General features: G+C 38.6%; 1 protein-coding gene across 2 annotated transcripts; it reads right to left on the bottom strand.

The window, feature by feature from the left end:
* Positions 1-5,577: 5,577 nt before the first annotated feature.
* Positions 5,578-20,100, bottom strand: LOC129241429 (serine protease 1-like). Of its 2 annotated transcripts, XM_054877728.1 has the most exons (5): positions 19,797-20,100; positions 19,486-19,658; positions 19,313-19,411; positions 18,947-19,245; positions 5,578-6,090 (listed from the first exon to the last, which is right to left on the bottom strand). In XM_054877728.1, the coding sequence occupies exons 1-5, from the start codon at positions 20,090-20,092 to the stop codon at positions 5,578-5,580; spliced, it is 1,380 nt and encodes a 459-aa protein (XP_054733703.1). In that variant the 5' UTR covers positions 20,093-20,100. The 2 variants fall into 2 exon arrangements, with proteins under 2 accessions (XP_054733703.1, XP_054733702.1); XM_054877727.1 differs by lacking the exons at positions 18,947-19,245; positions 19,313-19,411; positions 19,486-19,658; positions 19,797-20,100 and adding an exon at positions 6,262-6,518 and having other exon boundaries at positions 5,578-6,142.
* Between the last annotated feature and the right edge of the window lie 6,047 nt (positions 20,101-26,147).

The raw sequence follows: 26,147 nt of genomic DNA, 5'->3' as shown, positions 1-26,147 counted from the left end.
CTTGTGCAGTTGCCATGGCAAAAATACATCCACCCTATTCTCCAAATTTGGCTCCGAGTGACTACTTCTTGTCCCCAAACCTGAAGAAATGGCTTGGTGGAAAAAGATTTGACTCCAATGATGATGTCATCTCGCAAACAAAGGCCTATTTTGAGGACCTCGTTAAATCATATTTTTTGGAAGGGATAAAAAATTGGAGAAGCGTTGGACAAAGTGTATAGAACTCAAAGGAGACTTCGTTGAAAAACAAAATTATTTATTTATCAAAAAGTCTATGTTTTATTCCAAAAGTCACGGACTTATGGTTCGCCCTCGTATACAACACAAATTACCGCAAATTATATACATTTGGTAAAACAAATATGGGGAATTGTTCATTTAAAAAGCGCGTGTTACACATTTTTTCTGTTGGACTGTTGGTACAACTATCCTCTATAGTGTCGCAAAGTTTGAGCGTGATCAGTCAACCGCAGGTGTACTCTGCGAATTTCACTCTGGATAAAAATATCGAACAAAAAATTTGTCTTAAGTTTTGTGTTTTGAACGGGATTTCGTGTGCCGAATCGTTGAAAGTGTTGCAAAAAGACTATGGTGGGTGTGCTTTATCAAAAACACGGTTCTACGAGTGGTATAAGGCTTTCCCAGAGGGCCAAGAAGTCGTGGAAGATTTGCCTCGTCAACTGATGAAAACGTCGACAAAGTCAAGGAAGTGTTGTTGGAAAACCATCACCATAAATTGGCTGATCGACTCGTTAAAAGAGAGTCGAATTTCTTTCAAAAAATTCATCGGAAGAAGGTGACTGAAGACATGCTTGAGCAAGTAAATTCGGACCCAACATTTAACCAGTGCATCATAAAAGGTGATGAGACGCGGGTATATGAGTTTGACATGCAAATCAGTCAACAGGTGGCTGAATGGCGCTAACAGGCGAAAACAATTGATTCTTACGCGGGTATAACGTAAGAAAATAACATTCCCTGCTACGAATAGTAAGCAAAACCGTGAAAAGTAATGCCTAATTCAAACGAAAATAATTTTGCTTTGTATTATATTTATGGTAATATGAAACTTGAAGAAAGTGCTAAAAAGAAAAACGATTGTCAGATGCTATTTAGAGAATTGGATGCTAAGCCTAACATGACAAGAAGTCCTTATGACGAAGTGGCCACTAAATTAAATGCGTTTGGACCTCCGCAAAAAAGTGGGATTAAATTGAAAAAGGTTACTATGAGCCCGCTACGAGCTCGGTGACGAATTCGTCATTTATTAATAAATGTACTCTTATGTATCTATATGAAGATCCACATAGAAACCCAAATGCGAAATTCTTTGTACGATTTTATTCATAAATTTGGGCTGAGTTTAAAATTCGGACTAAATGGAAGTAGCTGACAAGCAAAGAAATCAGTGTCGCGAGCGGCGGTCCATTCCAACACTCAATATAGACCGAAGTACAGAAGTCCATCGACCGTACCCTATATACTGATGTCCCCGGCAGCGGCCACAAGTAGAACGGTACTTGGAATGGCTACACCTGCAAACACCATCTATAACAACACCACCTACCATTACACTACCAACGACATTATGACCTGCACCATCGTCACCAAAATCTACTTTATCAACAATAACTTCCATAGACTAAAAATACCAACAATGAAAGCAACCAAGCGCACGTGTACTCAAAAGATTATATGTTATGTATAAAGACATAAGTACCTATGTAAACACTATTTTATATACTTAGTACTGTCATAAGTTCTATTGCAAGTTAAGACCGTTATATATTAGATAGGAAATTGTAATACTTTTTTTAATGAAGTAAGTTTCATTTAATCATATAAATAAAACAAGAAAATAAAAACTCCACTATTTTAAATTTTCATTCGAAATGATCACCGTTTGCTCTTACACAAGCCTTCAAACGATTAGGTCATTCAGCTATTGCAGCTCGCACGATTTCCATAGATATTAACGTCGCTGCTCGAACCAAAGATTGTTGGAGACTCTCCGAATTTTCGGTCTTCGACAGGCCATGTTCTCCAATTCTGATCATACAACAAATATCGAGCATTGAAAAGAATAAAGAAGTGGCTACATGGAGCAAGAGCGGGCTACTGAGTAATTAGATTTCAGTCGTCAACAATGCCAACACCACCTTTAATAAGTTTGTAAAAATCAATAATTTCGACGAATCCACTGAGGTGAAAATGTGCCTCATCACTGAAGATATGCATTTTGATTTGAACGCCCGTTTTCATAATAAGCCTGAATAACTTTAACGCATTGTTCGATTGTCTATCTTTCCATTATTCAAATTGAATTAGTCTGAAATTGAAAAATGTCAAATGAAATGCAGAAAAAAGCTAGGCGTTTAGGTGTGGTTTACATTCAATATCAGCCCTTGAAATTTAACCACCCTTTACATATTTATGTCACTGTTGCAAAAAGTTATATTGACTTACTTAATATTTTATTTTAATATAAATAAATACATATCAAAGCCGATCACTTTCCTCTTATTCCATTTAAATTGTAGGAGATTAAAAAATACCTTTTTGTACTTTTTAAGTTTTTTTGTATCGAGCTTTTTTCGGCAATTGAATAAATACAGGCAAAGGTATCGTTAAGTGCGTATAAATTTAGCTATTTTTCTATCTTTTATTTATTTATTGTCCATTTATTTTTACTATTTTATCACACGGCAGGAAAGCTGCCCAAACAATACTAATGTAATTTTTTCGAGTTAAGTGGTTGCAAAATAATAAATATCTAAATCCAACATATACGTATCGTTTTTTTTGGCATTTGAGATACATATAATATATCCCTTTATATATGAGGCATTCTTCGTCAACTGAATCAACCTACTATCCTAAATTGGTTTAAATTATGTGCCTCACTCCCACTAACTTTCTCCATTGCATCAACCACTCAGTCTGCTGGAGGTCGCATAATGGTATTAAAACAGCACTTTGGTGCTTTTTGGCGAGTGCCAGAGTGGTACTTCAACCATGCCTTAGTCTTAAATTTTTTTTAATACATCAGATTACATCGTCGATCGGAGTTCTCTTTTTTTTTGGTCGTCTGCATCCACACCATTCACCTTTCAATCAGAAAGGTATTTTACAAATTTAAATTTTAAATAAAATCGACATACGTTCTACGTGCGCCGTTTCATTAGAAACATTCTCATTGGTATATTTCGACATAAAGAAAAATTTAATACATAATACTGACGTTGACGAGCGCCTGGTAGTGTGAAAAAGGTACTTTGAAAGGACATTAAACATTTTGCATAACGAGGGCAATGACCAATAGATTGCAGACCACCCAGCAAACATTAAATATGCGACGCCATTTTAGCGCACAAACCTGGAAAACTTCTGGAAGCGACAACATAACTTACCAGTAGAGTGTTTTAAAGCAATGCCGGCCAGCATGGAAGGGAAATTGAATAGCTTGTTTGTGCGAGTGTGGAATACAGAAAGTATTCAGACAGGTTTGAAGGAAGCAGTACTAAAAATTTTTCAAAACAACGTTATTTGTTGAAAGTTTTTAAGTATTTTAGACACATATAGATGTTTTTTAAAATAAATCAAGTATAAATTTAGATTCTTCCAGGTTTCTCTATTTTTACTCAAAATACGGCTCCTAGCAATTATAGGGGAAGAATGGCATCATTTAAGCGTCCCCCATGAGCACGTCTACAGGTAGAATACTAATACCATGTCTTAAAATACAGTTAAAAGATAATAAAATATGTGTACAAATTTTTAGATCAATAAATTTAAAAGTTTTCTCACAAAAATTTTTGGAAAATTCGCTTTCTAACTATATATAAGCCCTTGAGTCAAACCAAAATATCGTTTTTTTTTTTTTCAAAATATTAAAAGTAATAAAAGCTAGTTATTTTGTCATATTTGATTTTTAGTAAGAAGTAAATTTTCATTTTACTGTATGCATCATAAAATCAAATTTGTAACTGTGCTCCGATAACGCTGATTCAGATAGGATCCTAAAAGGAATTACTATATTTTTTGAAACATATTCTGGATATATTTTTATCTCTGATAAACTGATAGCCCCGCGTAAAGCCACGTATAAATAGGGTGCTCCGCTCTATTGACTTTTGTGACTGCGACAACATCAGCATCTAGAATGCCCTACTAGATAATCTATTGCATTTTGTACTAGTTCCGATCTAAAGGATATTCGGATGTAGCATGGAACCAATGATGTTTCCTAAAGTATGACTCTGTAATGTTTACCAGTTGTAAAAGTGAGAGAGGGCATTAAATTGACTGTTAACCAACAAATGGTTACACGTAGATTTTCCTGCAGGGTAAGGGTATATATTCAGCTGAGTATTGAAGATCAGTTTCATGTTCTCAAACTACTTTAATGCCTTATGTATGTACAATATTATTATGTATTTTCAGATAAATTCGACTGTCTGTTTGTAAATATGCATACAAGAGTGGATGAGTGTACTTAAATGCATTTGTACTCATGAGGCACTTTTCCACAAGCTTTCTTACCCTTTAGTCTTTAGGTTGGATTTGCATTTATTTTTCGTTTTAGTTATACGAGTATTTTACTTTTCTTTTTTCATACCATTTACCTGTTGTGTGTTTTGCATGTAGGAAAACGTAACATGCTTCACTAAACTCATTTTGAATGCCAATCCATCCATAAATGCCGTTTCGTGGCAAAGAGGCGTAGTTAATGCAAGACACATTAGTAAAGTCCAATTTGGTTTTGAGAAAATGGCATAAGTGTGCAAAATATGCGATTTACATTCTTTATTATGTTTCCTGCTACATGAAATGTAGTCACTCATAAAAATATTAGACACACATTGTTTTGAATTGCTATGAGTAATGCAGTGTTGTATGTAAGGTTTTAAGTAATTTTGCTAGCAAATGTTATTCTTTTAAATCAATTATTTTAAAATTGATTGCATAAACCCACTTGATATATATTAAACGATGAGGTGGAGCTTTGACGTCGTCAAAGGCTTTAACGAGTCTACGAGCGACAAAATCAACATCCTAACACCTTCACGAAATATAAATAGAAATGTACGGCAAAAGCTTAGCAAAGCCAAGAAAGCTGCCAACTACTGGACATTTACTTGTGGAAGCAAGGAACAACCCGTACGCAGCATATGTTCGGGCTAACGTCTGTCTACTAACTGGTTCTACTATTTTTCCAACCACTGTGTTATCAGCCTTCTTAATTTTGACTCTGGGACTGATATTACTTAATTCGCCTTAATCTTGGAAAATATCATATCACACACATCATTTAGTTTTAGATTTTAGCGTCTGCAAATTTAAGATATCCGAAAAATATATCCTCGAAATGAGCCCTAATTAACGACAATATAAGTGTTTAGTACGAAATATTTTATTATGTACACTGCAATAAATCCTGACAACTATTTTCATACTAGAACATCTGGCTGCACATATTCGAGGTATGGGCCCTGCAGCGTGGAATAATTGAAATGCTCAAATACTTAAGTATGCAAGTCATTTTATTTCATATATTATTGAGTTCACAAAATCGATTTAGTAAGAAATGCCAGTGTTGGTCTTGATCCAGTCAAGGTAGCTGGTCAAACGGGTGAAAGCAGCTGGATAACCCTTAGCGCAGCCAGCTGAAGAACCGAATGAAGTTAAACCGATCTGTACTCCCGAAGAAGCCAACACCAATGGGCCACCTGAGTCACCGTTGCAAGTGGAAACTCCACCAGTTGTGGATACGCAAATGTTAGAAGAAGTAACAATCGAAGTTCCATAAGTGCGGGCACAGACAGTGTTGGTAATAATGCTTAAGGTGGCGTATTGCAAGTTGCTAGTCACACTGGTGGCGGAATCACTGATTTTTCCCCAACCTGAAGCAATGGCAGATTCTCCAGCATATGTAGAGTAGGAGCTGGCAACAGCGGGCAATTCGACGGCTTGAATTTTGCTGGAGTAAGAAACAGATGGAATTTTGATGAGAGAGATATCGTTCTTCAAAGTATTGGAATTCCAGCTGGCGTGGATGATAATATCGCTGCTGGATACAGTGTATGTAGCCTCGGCCGAGGTACGTACAGTGGCACCCAAGTAGACGGTGACAGATGAAACGCTGTAGAAGATTAAGAAATAAATAAAAAGTAAAATTATTATAGTTAAATGCTTCGTAAGCAAATTACTGAATTATATACGAAATAAAATAAAGAATATATTTAGGTATTTATTATTTACCCATCGGTACAGTGAGCAGCAGTAAGGACCCATTGGTTACCAATCAAAGAACCACCGCACCATGCTGACGAAGAAGAGCTCAATTTCAATGAAAGTCCAACTTGGTATGGGAATTGACCAGCGGAAGCGGTTTCACCATTGGTAATACGTCCTTCCAAACTGTCATCCAATACGGGAACAACCAAGTTCCTCTGGTAGAGTACTGGAGAGGCGTAGGAGGTAGCCAAAAGGAGAGCGAAAACTACTAAGAACTTCATGGTGCTGCGAAAACAACTGTTGTTTGCTACACTACAACTCTATGTTTTATACGAAAATTCCGTAGCATACAGCAAATTTTGGAAAATCCATGCACTTTGATTTATTCGAAATTTTGTTTTGATAGCAAATATTTATGAGTAGGGAATTAAGGGGTCATTTATAATTTGTCGGTCTGCCATTTAGTTTAATTTTAAAAGCTTCTGGTCATAAATTCTATTGACTTATCAAATAAATGCACTTATCACGTCTCTACAAGTAACAACAAAGTACGCGTAGTGGAAATCCCATTAAATGTCATTGTATACAAACTAAAGCCGCAAACTCACAGGATGACGTTTCTGAATTTTACAAAGCTCGCACCCGTCATTCTTTAACCAAGAGCGCTGCCTGAGGCGTACACGGCTTGTTTGGATATACAAAATTTGAATTTCAGGAATCAACCTGTGCATGGAGGGGTAAATAGAAATACGGTGACTGTTCCCATGAATACCATGAGTGGGGATTCTAAGCCTCATCCATCTGTTTCGAAGTTTAGCGGTAACTTTCGGCCCACAGGAAATGATTATAAGTTCGTATTTAGGCCTCGGAGTGGTTCCTTCCAGAATCGCACATTTACCCGAAAACCGCAAATGTATCGACCAGTGGCAAAATGGAAGTGGATCCTTCTGCACAAACTCGCCGGAGTTTCTCGAATAAACCTCAGCAATGATTCTCGTTTAAAAGGAAACTCGGCTCAGATAATTACCCCCAGAAACAGCAGAGGATGTTCCATATGGAGGCAATTGATGAAGAGTATGCCCAAGTAGTAGGGGATAATGTGGAAGACCAAGTAAATTGTATGACAGGAGCCTATCCAGCTTACCTTACATAGAGTATGTAGGTAACGACGGCACTCCCTTGAAATTCCTTGTAGACACTGGCGCAAATAAAAAATTTTATTAATTCAACCCTTTCCCTTAGACACTTAGAAAGCCTTTTTTCGTATGTTCAGCCGGAGGGCGCATAAAAATCACTGAAGAAATTAGTGGCAGATTTTTCCAACGTGCGGGAAACGATACCTTTGTAACATTTTACGTACTGCCGGGTCTCGTTTCCTTTGATGGTATTATTGGCGATGATACCCTAAAGGAACTGGAGGCTATAGTAGACCGCAAGGAAAATGTACTAATTTTGAAACCTAATATTAGAATTCCCCTTTTAGAAAAATCTTCCAGACAAATTAACCAAATTTCCGATAATAACATTTCAACTAGGGCACAGGAAAAACTGCAACCAATCATTAAAAATCACGAACAACTTTTTGATCTAATAAGTGACAGGGAAATTGTCGATACTACAGTAAGGGCGGAGATTAGAACGACAACGGCAGAGGCCATTTACACTGAGAGTTACCCATATCCTGCCTGCATGAGGGAGGAGGTTGAAAGGCAGGTCGAGGAATTGCTTGAGGAAGGCATTATTCGTCCTTCGAAAAGTCCATACAATTCTGGATTGTCCCCAAAAAGCCAAAACCTTCGGGAGAAAGGCAATATAGAATGGTGGTTGATTTCAAGCGCCTAAACGCCGTAACAATTGCTGACACATACCCCATACCAGATATAAATGCAACTCTCGCCAGCTTAGGCGCTGCAAAATACTTTACAACGATTGATTTAACTTCCGGGTTCCACCAAGTTCCAATGAAAGAGTGTGACATACCAAAAACTGCTTTCTCAACGATGAATGGAAATTTTGAATTTCTTAGGCTTCCATTCGGACTAAAGAACGCCCCTGCCATTTTTCAACGCATGATAGACGATGTTCTCAAAGAATATATTGGGAAGATCTGCTACGTGTATATTGACGACATCATAGTTTTTGGCAAAAGTGAAGAAGAGCACCTAGAAAATGTTAGCACGATCTTTGCAAGGCTTCTGAATGCAAACCTAAAAGTTAATTTGGAAAAAGCCCATTTCATGAAGACTAGCGTAGAATTCCTTGGTTATGTCATCACTCCTGACGGGATTAGGCCCGATGCAAAAAAAGTAAGAGCCATTCAGGAATTGGATCCTCCCGAAACGCTTAAGGATCTGAAGCGTTTCCTAGGAATGACATCGTACTACCGAAAATTCATTCGGGACTATGCAAAGGTGGCTAAGCTATTGGCAAGTCTAACCCGAGGAGAAAACGCCCAAATAAAGGCTAACCAGTCGAGAAAGGTGAAAATCAAGCTCGAATCCGCTGCGTTGAAGGCGTTTGCTGATCTAAAGGAGCTACTCGTTTCGGCTGATATTTTGGCTTTCCCGGACTTTCAGAAACCCTTTAATTTGACTACGGATGCTTCCAACTTTGCAATAGGCGCTGTCTTGTCCCAAGGTGAGGTTGGAAAGGATAGGCCAATCGCGTACATATCTCGTTCGCTAAGCAAGACAGAAGAAAACTATACTACAAATGAGAAGGATCTGCTGGCCATTGTATGGGCATTGGATAACCTGCCTTCCTATTTATATGGCGCAAAGAACATTAAAATTTATACCGATCATCAGCCGCTGACTTTCGCTCTAGGAAACCGAAACCATAACGCGAAGTTAAAAAGATGGAAGGTCCGGATAGAGGAATACAACCACGAGTTAATCTACACAACCGGTAAATCGAACTATGTGGCAGATGCCCTATCCAGGATCAAATGTCGAAAACAGGACACAACAGGACTTCATGTGTTGGCTAGTGTCAGAGATTCCGATACAGAAACGGGTAGTGAGGGAGCAACCGATACATCCAGAACAATGACAGCCGCTAGAGGCTCTACCACCGCGACCGCAAGTGAAATAGAAACCGTCCACAGCGGTGAACAAGACGCCTCCTATCTAATAATTCACGTCGAGGCACCCTTGAATGTTTTTAAGAATCAGCTCGTGATAAGAGAGGGACGGGAACTCTTTGGTGTTGAGAACCCACACGAGGGTTACACTCGCCATTATGTGACTCTAGCCGATATTAACCGGGAAACTCTAGTAAGGATATTGAAAGAAAGGCTACGTCCAAATATAATCAACGGTGTTAAAATTCCCGAGAACAGGCTACAGCTTCTCCAAGATGTGTACCTCGAACACTTCCTTTATTACAAAATTAGGGTAACGCAAAGATTGGTAGAAGATGTGGTGAATGAAGAAAGAATTTGTAGAATAATAGACGAAGAGCACAGGCGGGCTCATAGAAACCCCGTGTAGAATAAAAGACAAATTCTGGAAAGGTACTACTTCCCCAAAATGGCGAGCCTGATAAGAAGCTTCACTAAAGCTTGCGAAATATGCCGGGTAAATAAATATGACAGACATCCTTTCGTCCCAAAATTAAAAGATACTCCGATACCCAAACATCCGTGCGATATCCTGCACATTGATATTTTCGAAATTAGCGGGGAGAAATTTTTAAGTTGTCTAGTTAAATTCTCCAAATTTGCTAAGTTTTTCCACATTAAGGACAGGTCGGCCGTACTTTTGCGAAAAAATTTGCAAAAGTGATTCACTATTTTACGGTCCCGCGGATGATAGTTACAGATAAAGAACGAGGATTCGTTAACAATTCGAGGATTCGGAGTCAGGCTTTACCAGACCCCCATTCAAAAAAGTGAAGTAAATGGGCAGGTCGAGAGGCTTCATTCCACTATTATTGAAATATACCGCTGTCTGCAAAGGGAATTACCCAACACCAGCCCCAAGGAGTTACTACACATAGCCGCTGATCGATACAACAATTCAATTCATTCCATTACGAAGCATAAACCGAGCGACATATTTTTTAACAGGGTGCAAAGAATAAACTACCAGGGGTTAAGAAATTTTCAGGAAAAGGTTTTCAATGAAGTAAGGAGTCAAATAAGAAAAATTCAGAAATCCAGAAATTCTCGAATAAATAGAAAACGGGACTACCCTAAGGAATATTCGCAGGGCGATGTGGTGTACGTAAGGAATAGACAAATAAAATCAAAACAACGGCCACTGTACAAAAAGGAAGTCGTAGGAAAAGATAATAGGGTCACGGTAACAACAAACAATGGGAAAAGGATCCATAAGACTCAGGTAAAAAATATATAAAACCGATCTTTCCTTTCCTTTTTTGACGGATTTTTTCCTTCGCTGGCTCGTACAAAAAAATTGAGTGATAATTAAAACCCTTTAGAAATAAAACCAAAAAATAAAAATAATTTTTTTTATATGAAACAATTTTTTATATTTAAGAAAAAAGAGGAAAAAAAACTGTTAAGGAAAAAAGACAGGTAAAAGAAAAACAAAACACGCCAAATATATTCAAATAATGTAAGGCGTTGTAAATTGTAAAAAAATTTTCTTTTGCCATATTTGTAACGCTCCTCTTTTCCTAAAAGCCACTTGGTTTAATATAAACAAAGTTATCAAAAATGAAACAAACGATGAAATGCTTTTTCTCCCTTTTCCTTTCAAAAGATATTCTGATTAGGAACAAGTTGCTTTCAAGAAAAGAACACGCGCAACTGGCAATATTAACTTAAGGCTGAAACAAGAAGTTACCGATTTTTGTTATGTTGCCACACTAAGAAAATTTGTAAATTTTTATCGAAAATTTTATCCAGCTAGGTTACTCATAATCTCCTGCGGTTGCGGATTCAACATCTTCGGCTACGATGCCCCATTGGTAGCGATAAATCAAGGTCAAGGCTGGATAGTAAATGGCCACTTTAAATTGATACATAAGATTGATTTGAATCACTTCAGTGAAGCATTGAGGAAAATCGAACCGACTGCAGAAGGCATGAAGAATTATGTCGCAAAATCCTTTGCGGCATACAACTTGAACCACATTAGTCAACGCCTCGCCGAACTTCAGCCACTAAACTCCGTAAAATTCGGTCAATCAATTGGATTGGATCGGCTTGGAAATGGGTTGCCGGCTCGCCTGACGCAACAGACTGGGACACAATCGTTAGAAGTCAGGATGATGTAATCGCAAACAACAACCACCAATTTAAAATAAATGAGGAACTCTTCAATGCCACTCGGGAATCTATGAGCCAGATCAATCAGATGACACGTTACGTGAACACCATTGGGAAAGAGGCTGGCACTACGGCTGCTGAAACCGTACTGCTTAACCGTATACAGATCCTCAAGGAAGAGATAAGTGAGGTAGTACGCGCGTGTCAAATGGCAAAGACGGGCATAATCAACACCAATCTCTTAAACCCGGTTGAGTTACATCAGTTAATTTCTGAAGAAGAGACTTTACATTATCAAAATTCCATTGAGGCAGTAGAATATGCGAAGCCCTCCTTATTTTCAAACGGCTCTCTGCTGCTTTATGTACTCGCAATCCCTAAGGTCAGAACTGATGAATTCCGCTTTCTAGTTACGAGAGCTGCGGTTCATGCAGGTATGAATGTAGTTGCAAACTACACGAAAATGTTGGTCAGCCAGGAAGAAACGTACGGCATAATAAGTGAATGTCCTTCGATCAAAAATTCAACGATCTACGAGATGAGCCATTTGCAAAGATTACCTGAGAAAGGATGCCTGGAACGTCTAATTAAGGGGGTGATGCTGAATGCCACTTCGAACCTGAAAATGGAGAAACTATCGAATTAATTAGTGAAGGTACATTATTTCTAACCAACTTTCAGGGGACTGTTCGTAATCGATAATCGCAAGAGCATTCTTAACGGCACGTTCCTCATCCAGTTTAGCAATGAGACAATTTGGATGAAGAACGAAACCTTTTCTAACAGAGCATCGCAAAGCTCGCAGGTATTGCCAGCAGCGGTTACCAACGTGACAAGCCAAGGATTTAAACCAAGTCTAGAATATGTTCACGAGTTGGGCATGACGAATATCAACCATTTGGGCAAACTGGGCCAGAGATTCCATGCCTCTTTGGCTGTTGACGCCTTTTTTATTTGCATATTGGCCGTGGTCTCCTACTGGATTTGAAGAAAGATAACAGCAAGCCTTGATCTCCCTCCGATACGTCAACCTACCATTCCAATGCCTATTGTTACGTACGCGAAGGAAACACCCGACGATTCCCGGAAAACGCATGCCAATCTGCGGGACGCAGATATTTAGAGAGGGGGCAGTTAACACCACAGTTAACTCGCTCACCTGTAGCAGAAGCACACATGTCTATTGAAATATGCTGACAGTGCGTCTGCCTAATGCACACGCGCATCCGGCAGACAGTAACTTCATCTGGAATGCAAAACATTGTGGGAACCGCTATGTCAGCAGAGTTAGGGTAGGAATAAGGCTAGCTTAAGTATAAAAGGTTCTGAGTGTGACGCTGCGCGGGTAGTCTTCAACCAGCTAATATTATAATATTAATATAGTAAAGTGTACTGTTAAACACATAAAAAGGAGAATTAATTCCAGGATCCCGAAAGTGAGTATAACCTAACGGGCCAAGTGGTTGGCTCGCAACTTTAATTTTTTAAACGATGTCCTGCGGGACACGTTAACTTGTATATAAACACATCATTGTTATGTATATAAACATAATAACGCACACACGTGCACACAAACCAAAATATAACATAACATAACATGTAATTCAAGCAAGGTACGCCGCATGAGCAAGATAACGACGCATTTTTTGGTGCGTGCAGCCGGCTACATCGAATTATAAGACGTCAAAACACATTATTTGAATCAAGCTTTTAAAAACAAAAATTGCCAATTTAAAAGTACATGGTCTCAAATTTCATGTTTTTTATCATATCTATATTTTGCAAGTTTCATCGTGGAACCGTCTTAAGTCTTCAACAAAAAAGAAATTTACAACTTTGAGAAGAAGAAATGATACAACTATAAGAAACCAAAACCATTTTCTTATTAATAAATTAAAAAAAAATCACGGTTTCACATCAAATTTTATGCAAAAGTTTTAGAATACTCCGCTCGTAATTTTTTTCATATTGAAGTATTAGCTATGGGAGTAGGTGGATGGGTATGTGAGTTTCTACCAGCTTTTGGAATGAAAACAATTTTGACTTGTCTCCACTTAAGAGGTATGTATATGACCGTACATAAAGCAAGCTTTTAAGATTGCTAGTAGCCAGTGTGTTAGATATCCGGCGGCCTTTTGCAGTTCCACTGGTTAAATACCATCTGGACCCGGTGATTTAAAAGCTTTGAAACTTTCAATTGCCCATAAGAGTCGACCCTCAGATATAGCGTTTTTTTTGACTTCACGACAGTGTACTGTATCTTCCATGTCATGCCCAGTAATGTCTGAGCAGCCTAGAGTCGAGTGTCGAGTAAAAGTTCTAAAGGCCCTTTACTGGTTGAAGTGAAAGTACCATCACTTTTCTGTAGCAGTTCCCAATTTTGAGGACTTCCCGCTAAAATCTTACGAGGTCTGGAGGTCTCAGTTGCCCCCTCAACCTTCTTCTGCGAGACGTGTTTTCTTTGCCTCATTAAAACCGCTTCTGCTTGTTTTTTGAAGCTTGCTTAGTTCAACCGTCTACCACTTAGGCTTGAGTTTACTCCATTCATGTTGTAGGTAATCTTGTCAACCAAATTTTCTAGTCCTTCTATGCTTTGTGGTACCACAGATGGACATGTTCCTAAGGTAACCACGATACAATCTACATACTTTTCCTAGTGTGTTCTTCTGATATTTTTACCAGGCTTAGGTTTCGGTAGAGTTTTACTAACCTCAAACGAGATATATCCATGATCAGAGATGGAATGTTCTTCCAAAACTTTCCAGTTCCTAGTTCTGTTCATAACGGAGTCAAAAGCAAAAGTAGCGTCTAACACCTCCTGTCTATTACTAATGACAAAAGTAGATTTATTACCTTTATTGCAAATATGTAGTTTAGCTCCTATCAGATAATCAAAGAGACACTCACCTCTAGCGTTAGTATCAGTACTGCCCCATATCTCGTGATGTGCATTTACATCCGCACCAATAATTAACTCTGCGCCAAGCTTCTGCGCCTGCGCTACCAGATCTTTGAATATTAATCTCGGTAGCTCCTCATGATCATGTGCGAGATAACAGGAAGATAGCCACATCCGTTCATTTCCCGACCCCAGGCTAATGGTCAATTGATAGGTGTCGCTGTAATTAGGGAGCATGAAAGCATTTATCCCTTTTCTTATTAGTACGCACGTTCTAGGATTACCTTTGTTGCGAGCATACATCAGCTTATATTTTTGAGTCCTTAGTCCGTACACAAGTCCATGTGATACTCATGATACCCATGGTTTTTGAATCAGGACAATATGATGTCCACCTTTGGCCATGTGGATTATGAGGTTGGCGGACGCAATCTTTGAGTGGTGAAGGTTAATTTGAAGAACCCGTAACATCATGGTTACTGGGCTTCCTCTCCACCACCGTTTTGTTAGGATCATCTGAGTCTGACGCCAGTAGCTCTTCCTCATCAGTGAGAGTAGTATCTAGTACTCTATCTAACAAGGAAGAGATACTGAAAATTGAAATCGCCAAGCTTTCTGACCTTCCAAGACGATGTAGGAAGCTCTGGATTACATACCCGAAGCATTTCAAGGATCCTTTGAGGGTATGATGGCTCCGCTGGTAACCAGGCCCTAGCTCTTGGTAAACTGGGGATGTCATCCCTTGAAATTACCTCGAGTTTAGACCCAGGCCACGCCGATCTTTGAAATGGCTATTTTGCTAAGATCAGTTGATCTCTGATCGGCGCTAAGCTGCACGTGGCTCTGATGCCCTCCACTATCGCGACAGAAAGGAGCTGGACCAGGATTCTCCTTCAGAATTTGGAAGAAAACGCTTGAGAGCCTGGCTTCCACTTTCTTCCAATTGTCAGGCGACATAGTGCTGTCAGGGTTGCTTTTATCAACCATCGCCCATAGCTGTTGGCCTCTGACAGCTTCGCTATATGTAGCTGGAGAAGTCTTGGTGTTTCGAGGCTTCTTCAACGTGCTGGGGTTGCTGGGTGGGTCGTCCGACAACTGACGTTTTGAGTACGGTTCAGAGCCCCGAGGAGACTCCTCTGTTACCCTTGTCGCCCAGCTAAATGAGTGCTTCTGTTTGACAGACCACTCTCCCTCTGGACTCGTTTTTAAGGGCTCCAGTAGCCTGAAGGCAGCACGTCTCTCTTTGTAGCCATGCCGTGCAGGCTCTGCTACTACAGAGGTATCAGTCGTTTCAGACTAAATTTTACCACCTTTACCAGGGCTAGTCCCGGTATTGGTAGTACAGGAAATTGACTCCTTGGCCAGAGGTTCATTGTTTGTACCGTCACTTCTGCTGTTGCCAGGTTTGTCCTCAACGCCAGCTTCCGCTGTACTAAATGGGCTAGCCGTGAAGGGCTTGGATGTACTGACACTTTCACTAGGCTTGATTATCCCAGCTTCCGTCGCACTAATAGAAATCTGGTTTGATCCAGATTTGGGGGTGGAAGCTATAGCTTCCTTTGCATTTAGGGACTGCTTGTCCATAAAGGTTATTTATTTGAAAGACTCCATCTGTTTCGTACGATCACCGCCCACCGTGGCAGACATGGTGATCTTATAAAAGGGAAGGGGAAACATAATATGAGTAACCGTGGCAGCGCCCCATACCACGGCAAGGTCATGGTTATACCCCGAGGTGACCCGGTATCAAGGTAGCTCCGTAGAAATACAGTCGGACAGAAAACCCCCTGACTGCAAACCACCCAATAGGCACGGGTCGCATGACACCTTGGGTTAAGGGGGCGAAGAGAGGAGATGATGGGATGATGGGGGTTTAGGATTGACAGGGGATCTTCTTCGGTACAGTCATCTTCATATGGTGATTGGATGGCGACCAATTTTACCGCAAAGTAGATGGATGGCTAGCCAATCCTCATATGAATCTTCCCTCTTAGTTCGCGTTTGGTTGGTCCCCATGATATGGGGGTCGAACCACCACTTAAGCCTCATCCCCACTGCAAGGAGACCAACATGATGAGCGCAAATCAATTAAGTAAATACTCAAAATTATTTTTTTTTTTTCGTTAAAAAAGTTAGTTTAGTAAAAACGTTATTTAAAAACAAAAATGGATGATTGATTTTACGCCAGGTTCTATAACTATTTGTGCCTCTAGGAAAATATGAGCAATGAGTAATTAATGATTTATGTACAATACAATTTAAATACAGTCGAACTTCGATAACTCGAACTATGACATGCCACAAAAAAAATCGAGCTATCAAGATTTCGAGTTATCAAACATACATAAAAATCCATAAACAAAATAAAACCTGATGGAAAAATAAAACAATCCACAAGACTCAAGGGTTAGCAAACAATTTTATTTATAAAACAGTACATGCTTCAAATTATGTATAGTTGCTGTACAATATTGTATGTGTATATTTTTAAATTATATATACATAATTAAGAACATTGTATGAATAGATGTATAGCTTTCATTCGTTTAAAGTAAAAAAGTCAGTTATTTGGGATTGACGAGAGGATTTTTTATTATGATCTTCAAAAAAAGCTTCAATATTATTTAAACCATTGTACAGAGAATCGGTTGTATGTTCATTGGTTTTTAAATATGACCGCAAAGTCTTGAACGAATTTGCAACTAGCTCGTTTGAAACTGGTTGTAGCATATCATCTTCTATATCACTTTCGCTATCATGCTCAAATTCGGATTTAGATCCCAATAGCTCCACAATATCTTCATCTGTGGGAAACTCTGAAGTAACAATACCGTCATCCGCATGCATAAAATCATTAAAGTGACACCTTCTGTACCTTTCATATTTTGCCAAGCTTTATATTCATTCTGCAGTTGAATTTCTTCCTTACTCCTTTCTTTTATGCGTTCGCTTATGAAAACCAAAGGAATGTCATCTTCTTCCTCCCATTCAGAATATCCAGTCCATTAATGTAATGTTAAGATTTTTGTTTACTTCAAAGCATTTTATAGTATTTTTTAAAATTCTGCGACGATAATGACATTTTAAATTTTGTATGACACCTTGATCGAGTGGTTGTAATTTTGATGTCATATTCGGGGGAAAAAATGCAAGTTTGATAAACTTTAATCTCTGTTGGATGTCTTTAGGATGGGCTGGGCAGTTGTCAATAAAAAGTAGAATATTTCTTCCGGCTTTTCCAAATTGTTTGTCTAAGTTAAGAAGCCATTCTTCAAAAAAGGCTCCCGTCATCCACGCCTTTGAATTTGCTTTATAGTCGAGAGGTAACCATTTAACAGCCCTAAAACTGCGGGGTTGATTTCTTTTACCTATCAAGAGTAATTTCAATTTTTCTGATCCATCCATGTTTGCGGCAATCATAAACGCAATTCTCTGTTTACTGTGCTTTCCTCCATGGCATTTCTGGTTTTTAAAAGTTAAGGTGTTATCTGGAAGACATTAAAAGAATAAGTCCGTCTCGTCTGCATTGAATACGTCCCGTGCTTGATAACCTTCTAATAAATGAGGTAAAACATCACGTTGCCATTTCATACAGTCTTTTTCACTTACATCATTACTCTCACCACACGCCTTTTTATGACATATACCAGATCTTAGAAAAAAAAAATAACTTTAGGTGCCATCTTGCACATTTATGTTATGAATGTACATACCTTCGTTTCCAATTATCGAGCCAACCAGTGCTTGCTTTGAAACTCGGTTGTTTTAATTTTTGACTAAATTCCAATGCTTTTTCTTTAAGTAATCCTCCGGATATAGGCAAATTCCGTGTTCTTCCCGATTTAAACCATTTTAAAACTGCTTTGTCCACATTTACGTATGTTGGCTTTTTTAGTCTCTTTGAACTCCCACTTACCCCACCACTTTCGATTGCAGTAATAACCGTTTGTTCATTTTTTAAAATAGTTGACACTGTATTTGCCGGAATAGCATACTTTACAGCTACATCTTTTTTTCGCGCACCCATTTCTACTTCCATTATTAGTTTAAATTTTTCATCAATAGATAAAGTTTTTAAACAACGTTTTGATGACATGTCAACAGAGTTTATTTTCGCGTAAGAACTACTAATAAAAGACCTGTGGACTTAAGCAGTGCAGCGACCCAACTGCTGACATCAGTTTGCTATAAAATAAGCAACACGTAATAAGGGGATTCCCCCGGAAATTCGTCTTATCAAAGCTGGCGCCAAATATTCTGTTCGAGTTATCAAGATATTCGAGTAATAGAAGTTCGAGTTATCAAGTAAAAATTACACACAATTCTCACTCTAAACGCCATTGCCAAGCAATTTGATTCGAGATATCAAATATTCGAGATATCGAAGTTCGACTTATTGAGGTTCGACTGTATACTCAAACATACCCACTGATTTTTATATAAATGTTATACGAAATTCTAAATTCTCATCGAATAAAACTGGGTCTTATTTATCTTTTACGTACATATGTACATACGTACGTATAAATACGCTATATTTTTTTACGGGTGAACAGTTTGTTTTATTTATTTACAACACCAGAATTGGATTCAATCCAATCCAAGTATGAAGTGATGCGAGTAAATACACCTGGCCAGCCAACTTCACATCCAAGGGAAATGCCAAAAGAAGTGGCTCCAATCAACACAGTCTCTTCGCCATCGTTGTATACCAATGGACCGCCGGAGTCACCATTGCAAGTGGAAGTGCCACCAGTAGTCTTAATGCAGATATTCGTTGAGGAAACTAAGCCGAAGAACCACCTGTTGCATACAGTATTGGACATAATGGGTACCTCAACCCAGCGCAATACATCGGTGGCACTTGTGGCACCTATGCAGAGATGCAAGTGAAATATAATTAATAAGCAAAAACATTCTATTCCGATTGTTGAACTTACTGTCGCTAATCTTTCCCCATCCAGAGGCAATCACTTGTTCGCCTTCGTAGGTTGAGTATGAGGATGATATTTTAGGCAAAGCAACTGGTTGGATGTATTCTAAAATATTCAAAATTATTAGATAGAAGGTAGATATTTTTTTTTTTTTGTTGAGGAAATGTAAAATTACGTACCGTTAAATTCAATAGAAACTGGAAATTTAATAAGGGAAATGTCGTTCAAAATAAGACTAGAATCCCAATCTTCATGAATGACTATATTCTTCGCAGATACGTAAACAATTTGTTGGTTCTCTTCTGTTTCATCCGTGCGATTCCAAGCGCCCAAGTATACGTCAACGCCAGTTCTGCAAAAATAAGACACAATTAAAAATGGTGTAAAAGTTTTCAAATTATATAATGCCCAGAAATATAAATGAATACGTATGAACGAATTTTTGTGCTAGCTATTAGGAAATGTGTCGCCTATAAGTACTCGCACTTACGCCCCGTCTGTGCAATGGGCAGCTGTAACCACCCAACGATCAGAGATCAAGCTACCGCCGCACCAAGCCATACCTGAGGCAAAGTACAACAATAAACCAACTTGATAGGGGAATTGCATAGGTTCCGCCAAATTGCCATTGGTAATACGTCCTGTGTTACCGTTGATAGGCATACGGGGATTTAATGGTATTTGTGGATGTACATCCAACGAGGCCACTTTAGACCAATCAACTTGGTTGGTGGACGCGATTGCGCTGCCAATAAGGCATGCAGCCAAAATGATTAGCACTTTCATCTTTACTGTTGAACTCACAAAGAACTAGCCGATTGATTTTATTTTGATTGGTTTTATACTTTTGCATTATCTAGAGCCGTACTTGTGTGCTTGTGGCACATGGACGAAAATGTATGATCGTGAGGAACCTCGATAAGATAAGTATTAATTTATAGCACAGAATACATCTAAAATCGGTCGAATATTATTTATAGCAGCCATTATGGTACTTACGAGTATAAACTGGTAATAAAAAACTATGGAATTTGCTTTGAAATCAAAGCTATTAGTCGTCTATGTTTATAAAATCAGGATTTTCCAAATTGTGGGAGCAATTTGAGGGGAGGGAATTCGGCATCAGCGATATCAAAGGTGCAAATATGAAGAAATACCAAACGGAAAGGATCGGTTATGACAGTATAGCGGGATTATTGCGTATACAAAATACGACGGTTAGGTCGAGCTTCTCATTACGCCCAGATGAAGCACTAGAAGCATTGGTGAGAAATATGTCCCACAAAGATATATGGCTCTATTGGAATTTAATGATGAGTTCCTGCGATTCATCATCCATGGGTGGACTGGTAAGCAAAGGGGCATATAAACATAAAGTAGGCTCTGTCAGCATTTAGCATGAATGTTGAATGAGGCCTGCCGCCCACTGTAGTTTATTTAAAACAGAAGGAGCTGTCTTCAAACGGTTTATTGTTAGTTTAGTAGTTAAACCAATGATGAGTGCCAAAACATAGCAGTATTCTGAGAATTTGTAGTGCCAATGAAGTGCACGGTCAGATCACTTTCAGTAGACTCCAATACGGCCACCAGCTGCCCTTGAGTACGTATCAAGATAGCCTTTCAATTATCACAATGGATCTATTACTTTATTTTTATTTAGTGTAACCACCAACATTGAGAAGAAGGAGAACAGAAGAGTGTTGACAGAACACGAGCATTACTAGTAACAAGTTGAAGCAATAGAAGTTGCATGGCATGCACGCGGTCTTATGTTTATTTATGCCAGAAGCTACATCTATTCACCACTCACTAAAGCACCTTAAAATTGCATGTTTAAAATTTTCCATTTAAAAATTTCACCACAATTAAACTATCACTGGAAAATCGGTATTAAGCGTAACCTTGTGACTCGATAAAAATAATTTGCTTACGGAGGACCAGGTTCACACCACTTTTGAAGCTCTGGTTTTTATTTAGGATCATGGTGATAGACCCAAGTCTCATCCATAGTGAGGAATTGACGCACAAAATCTATTTCATCCTTTTGAAAACGCTCTAAATGTTACTGAGAAAGTCGCATTCGAATGTGTTTTTGTTCCATTGTTAACGAATGAAACCCAATATTGCAGTCAAAATATTGCTTACACTTCCCAACGAGATGCCTAGGCCTTCTACTATATCACTTTCAGTTACTCGACGATTTTCCACGACTTTTGATGCTGCTGGTGTTTTTAGACGTCCTTGATGGCGAAAAATCCTTACACACTTTGAATAATCGTTCATAAATTTCCTTTGCCTTCCAAAAATAAAAATTCAATCGCTGCACTATACTTGATTTTTTCCACTGTAGAAAATACTGTGACATGTCGGTATTAAATAGCTTTTAAACAAAGAATGAATGGACAGATTGAAATGAAACTTCACGTACGTTCATGTGAAGAGTGTACCAACATAAAAAAATAAAATTTAGTCTAGAAGCAATGCCCTCTTTTATCGAACCACAAAAGTTTTTGCATAACCTAGTAAAATAGTAATCAAGAGGCGGCTGCCATAATGGATTGGTGCGAGACCACCATTCGGAAGTGCGCAGGTTCAAAATTACGGGCACGAAACATCAATTGATAGAAAAAGTATATTTTAATGAGATTGCCCTCAAACCTCCGAGTGCATTTCTGCCATGAAAAAGCTTATTTTAAAAAACTATCTGCTGCTTGGAGTCGTCTTAAAACTGTAGGTCCCTCCATTAAAATGCATACTACAAATAGGAGGAGAAGTTCGCCAGACACCCAATAAAGGGTGTAGGCGTCAATTATATACCAAAAGAGGTGTTATTTCCGTAAAAGGTCAATGGTTTCCTTGCTTGTGTGGCACGTAGCGCTGTCTTGTTGAAAATAAACGTTGTCCAGATCAATACCATCCAATTCCGGCCATAAAAATCGTTAATCATCTCTCGATCTCGATCGTAATCCATTCACCTTAACTGTTACTCCAGCTTCATTTTCGAATTTTTGGTCCGCCGGACCATAAACCGCACCAAACAGTCACACGTTAAGGATAGAGAGGCTTTTCAACAATAACTCTTGGATTTTTTGAGCCCCAGATCCGACAATTTTGGTTGTTGACGAAGCCACCGAGGTGGAAATGGGCCTCATCACTCAAGATGATTTTTCGATGGAATTTCGTATCCTTTTCATGTATTTCAACGACCCAATCAGCAAATACACGACGTTGTTGATGATCGGCCGGCTTGAGTTCTTGTGTTAACTCGACTTTATAAGCCTTAAGACCCAAATATTAAAGCAAAATACGGTGTAATGACGTTTGAGGAACGCCTAATTCCAAAGGACGACGAGGAATGGACAAACCTGGGTTTTCTTCAACACTATTGGCTACAACAGCAATATTTTCGGCTGTTCTTGAACGACGTGCACAGGTTTTATTCTTCACATCACTAACTTGTCCCAATAGTCGAATTTTTTCCCCAATTTCTGTATTGCGGTCCGACAAGGTGCTTCACGATGACCCAAAAATGTTCGAGTTTTACGAACCGTTTCTGCCAAATTTTCACCATTTTTATAGTGAATTCTAATAATTTCAATGCGTTGTTTAAGCGTGTATCGTTCCACTTTTATTTATGGCGTAGTTTCTACTTGTCAAATATCAAAAAATGACTCGATACCTGCCCCTACATTGTCAAGAGCATGGAATCGAATTGTCTTTACGTAAATTTTTTTATTTTTATTTTTTTTTTATTACTATTGCAATCTAGTTAACAAAACTAATAAGCAATTCATTTTACATATATGTATTTAATTAAATTAAAACATGTCAAGTAAAGACAAAATTTTATGAAAAGAGATCATGCGGTTTTGTGAGGTCATCAGTTACAAGTAGTTTGGCTGCTTCATCATTGATGAAGTCTCTCTTTATGCTTATTTGCGAATTTTTTTATGTTATCCGTAATGGTGTCTATATTAAGATCCTTATGTAGATTGCAATTACGAATGTACCACGGCGCTCTAACGATGTCGCGTAATACTTTATTTTGGAATCGTTGAATGATGTTTTTGTTGCTTTCACTGGTGCAGCCTCAGAGCTGTATGCCATATGACCACACTGGTTTCAGTATTTGGTAGTATAAAAGTATTTTGTTATAAATAGAAAGTTCAGAATGTCGGCCTAACAGCCAATACATTTTCTTGTATTTAAGAATTAACTCCTCATGTTTTTTTTTGACATGTGCTTTCCATCTCAGCTTAGCATCTAAGGTCATTCCTAGATATTTTGCCGTATTTGCATGCGGTATTGCCGTATTATTGATAAATATTGGTTTATAATTTATATTTCTATTAGTGAAGTCAACATGCACAGACTTGGTTTCGTTTAACTTGACACGCCATTTTTTGGTCCAATTTTGAATTGCATTTACTGATGCTTGTAACTTCTGAATTGCTTCTAAGTGTTTTTCATCAGTTGCTAATACTCCAGTATCATCGGCAAATGATGCAGTTGTTGTATTGCTGCATGTGGGTATATCGTTAGTATACAAGAGATACAAAACTGGCCCGAGTACACTGTCTTGCGGGACACCTGCATTAATATCTTTCAGCTCTGAATAGACATCTGCTTGCTTTATTCTAAAGTATCTGCTCGTTAAGTAATAGGACTATGAATAAGTTCGTGCGGTTTTACAACAGATGGCGTAACTTGATTATTATTCCATCGATCCACATTTCCAAACATTCATTGGAGAGCTACTGTCGTAAGGCACAAACGTCAGTATAAGTTTTTTATTTGAAGCGTAAACAACAATATTTTTACCACACTTGAAAATGTCGAATTTCGTGCCAAATAATGTGTTTTTGCAGGGAATTCTTCTTCATTATTTTAATATGAAGAAAAAAGCAGCCGAAAGTCATCGTATCTTGGTGGAAGTTTATGGTGAGCATGCTCTAGCTGCGCGAACGTGCCAGAAGTGGTTTGCACGCTTTAAAAGTGGTGATTTTGGCCGCGCCGCCAAAGTTCATGGATACCGAATTGGAGGAATTGCTCGATCAAGATCCGGCTCAAACGCAAGAAGAGGTTGCAAAAACTTTGGGAGTTGATCAATCAACCATTTCCAAACGTTTAAAAGCCATGGGAATGATCCGAAAGGTAGGCCATTGGGTGCCGTATGAATTGAAGCCAAGAGACGTTGAACGCCGTTTTATGGCATGCGAACAACTGCTTCAACGGCACAAAAGAAAGGGTTTTTTGCATCGAATTGTGACTGGCGATGAAAAGTGGGTCCATTACGACAATCCAAAACGTCGGGCAACGTATGGATAGCCTGGCCATGCTTCAACATCGACGTCGGCGCAGAATATTCATGGCCTGAAGGTTATGCTGTGTATCTGGTGGGACCAGCTGGGTGTTGTGTATTATGAGCTACTGAAACCGAATGAAACGATTACGGGGGATGTCTACCGACGACAATTGATGCGTTTGAGCCGAGCACTGCGAGAAAAACGGCCGCAATACGCCGATAGACACGACAAAGTTATTTTGCAACATGACAATGCTCGGCCACATGTTGCACAAGTGGTCAAAACATACTTAGAAACGCTCAAATGGGATGTCCTACCCCACCCGCCGTATAGTCCAGACCTTGCGCCATCCGATTACTATCTCTTCCGATCGATGCAACATGGCCTGGCTGACCAGCACTTCCGTAATTACGATGAAGTCAAAAAATGGATCGATTCGTGGATTGCGGCAAAACCGACCGAATTTTTCACAAAGGGAATCCGTGAATTGCCAGAAAGATGGGAAAAAGTAGTAGTAAGCGATGGACAATACTTTGAATATTAAATTTGTAACCATTTTACGTCAATAAAGTTTCAAATTTCGAAAAAAACCGCACGAACTTATTCATAGTCCTAGGATTTTAAAATGTTTGAGTACTGGATTGTTAGAACTGCTTGAAGTTTATGGATTAGTCCCTCATGCCATACTTTATCAAAAGCTTGCGATACGTCCAGGAATACCGCAGAACAGATTTGTTTTTCTTCCAGTGATTTTTCAATTACATAATGCGGTGCACTTGATCAATCGTTGAGTGCTCATTTCGAAAACCAAATTGATGGTTTGGTACATGGCATTTTGCATCTAACAATGGTTTTAATCTTTTTAGCAAGATTTTTTCAAAAAGCTTAGATAAAATTGGTAACAACGATATTGGTCGGTATGATGTCACATCGTGTGGTGGCTTTCCTGGTTTTGGAAGCATAATAACTTCCGCTATTTTCCATTGTTGCGGTACATATTCTAAACGAAATGCAGCATTAATCAAATGTGTCAATTTGACAATAGCATTATTGGGCAATTCTTTTACTATTTGCCCTTTTATAAGGTCATATCCGGGTGCTTTTTTGCTATCTATTTTATTTTTAATAGTGTCGTTGTACGTTAATAAAGGTAAAAACTTCCGATGAGGGACACTCGAAAGTAGAATCAGTAAACGACTTCCAACGCCCAAATATATGTATATGAATGCATGTATGAACGTTACGTAATAGAAAAAACAAAAACAAGCACTCATCCATGAATGCTAAAATACACGTAAATACATACAAACCTACTTACGTGTGATTGCAGACGAACCGCTACTAGATTACGATTGCGTAGGAAATTTGTAATTTATAATGTTAGATTATCAATCAAGCATTTTTATATGGCTTCTAGCTTAGCTAGCAAAGCTTATTGGGGCAATAAACTCAACAATGTTCGTAATCCGTGCCAGGTAGGCGCACTTTTAAGTAAATATCATATGATTTTTTTAACTCCCTCTGTCATTTTTGGT

Source organism: Anastrepha obliqua, chromosome 3, assembly GCF_027943255.1.
Source record: "Anastrepha obliqua isolate idAnaObli1 chromosome 3, idAnaObli1_1.0, whole genome shotgun sequence".
Lineage (NCBI taxonomy): Eukaryota > Metazoa > Arthropoda > Insecta > Diptera > Tephritidae > Anastrepha > Anastrepha obliqua.
Note: the sequence above shows the minus strand (reverse complement) of the source record. Positions and strands in the feature narration are given on the sequence as shown.

Coding starts and splice junctions, on each gene's coding strand:
- LOC129241429 (XM_054877728.1), bottom strand. CDS start 20,092: ATGAAAGTGCTAATCATTTTGGCTGCATGCCTTATTGGCAGCGCAATC. Junction 19,659..19,796: donor GCCCATTGCACAGACGGGGC/GTAAGTGCGAGT, acceptor TTATTTTTGCAG/AACTGGCGTTGACGTATACT. Junction 6,091..18,946: donor TTGAATCCAATTCTGGTGTT/GTAAATAAATAA, acceptor ACCTCGGCCGAG/GCTACATACACTGTATCCAG.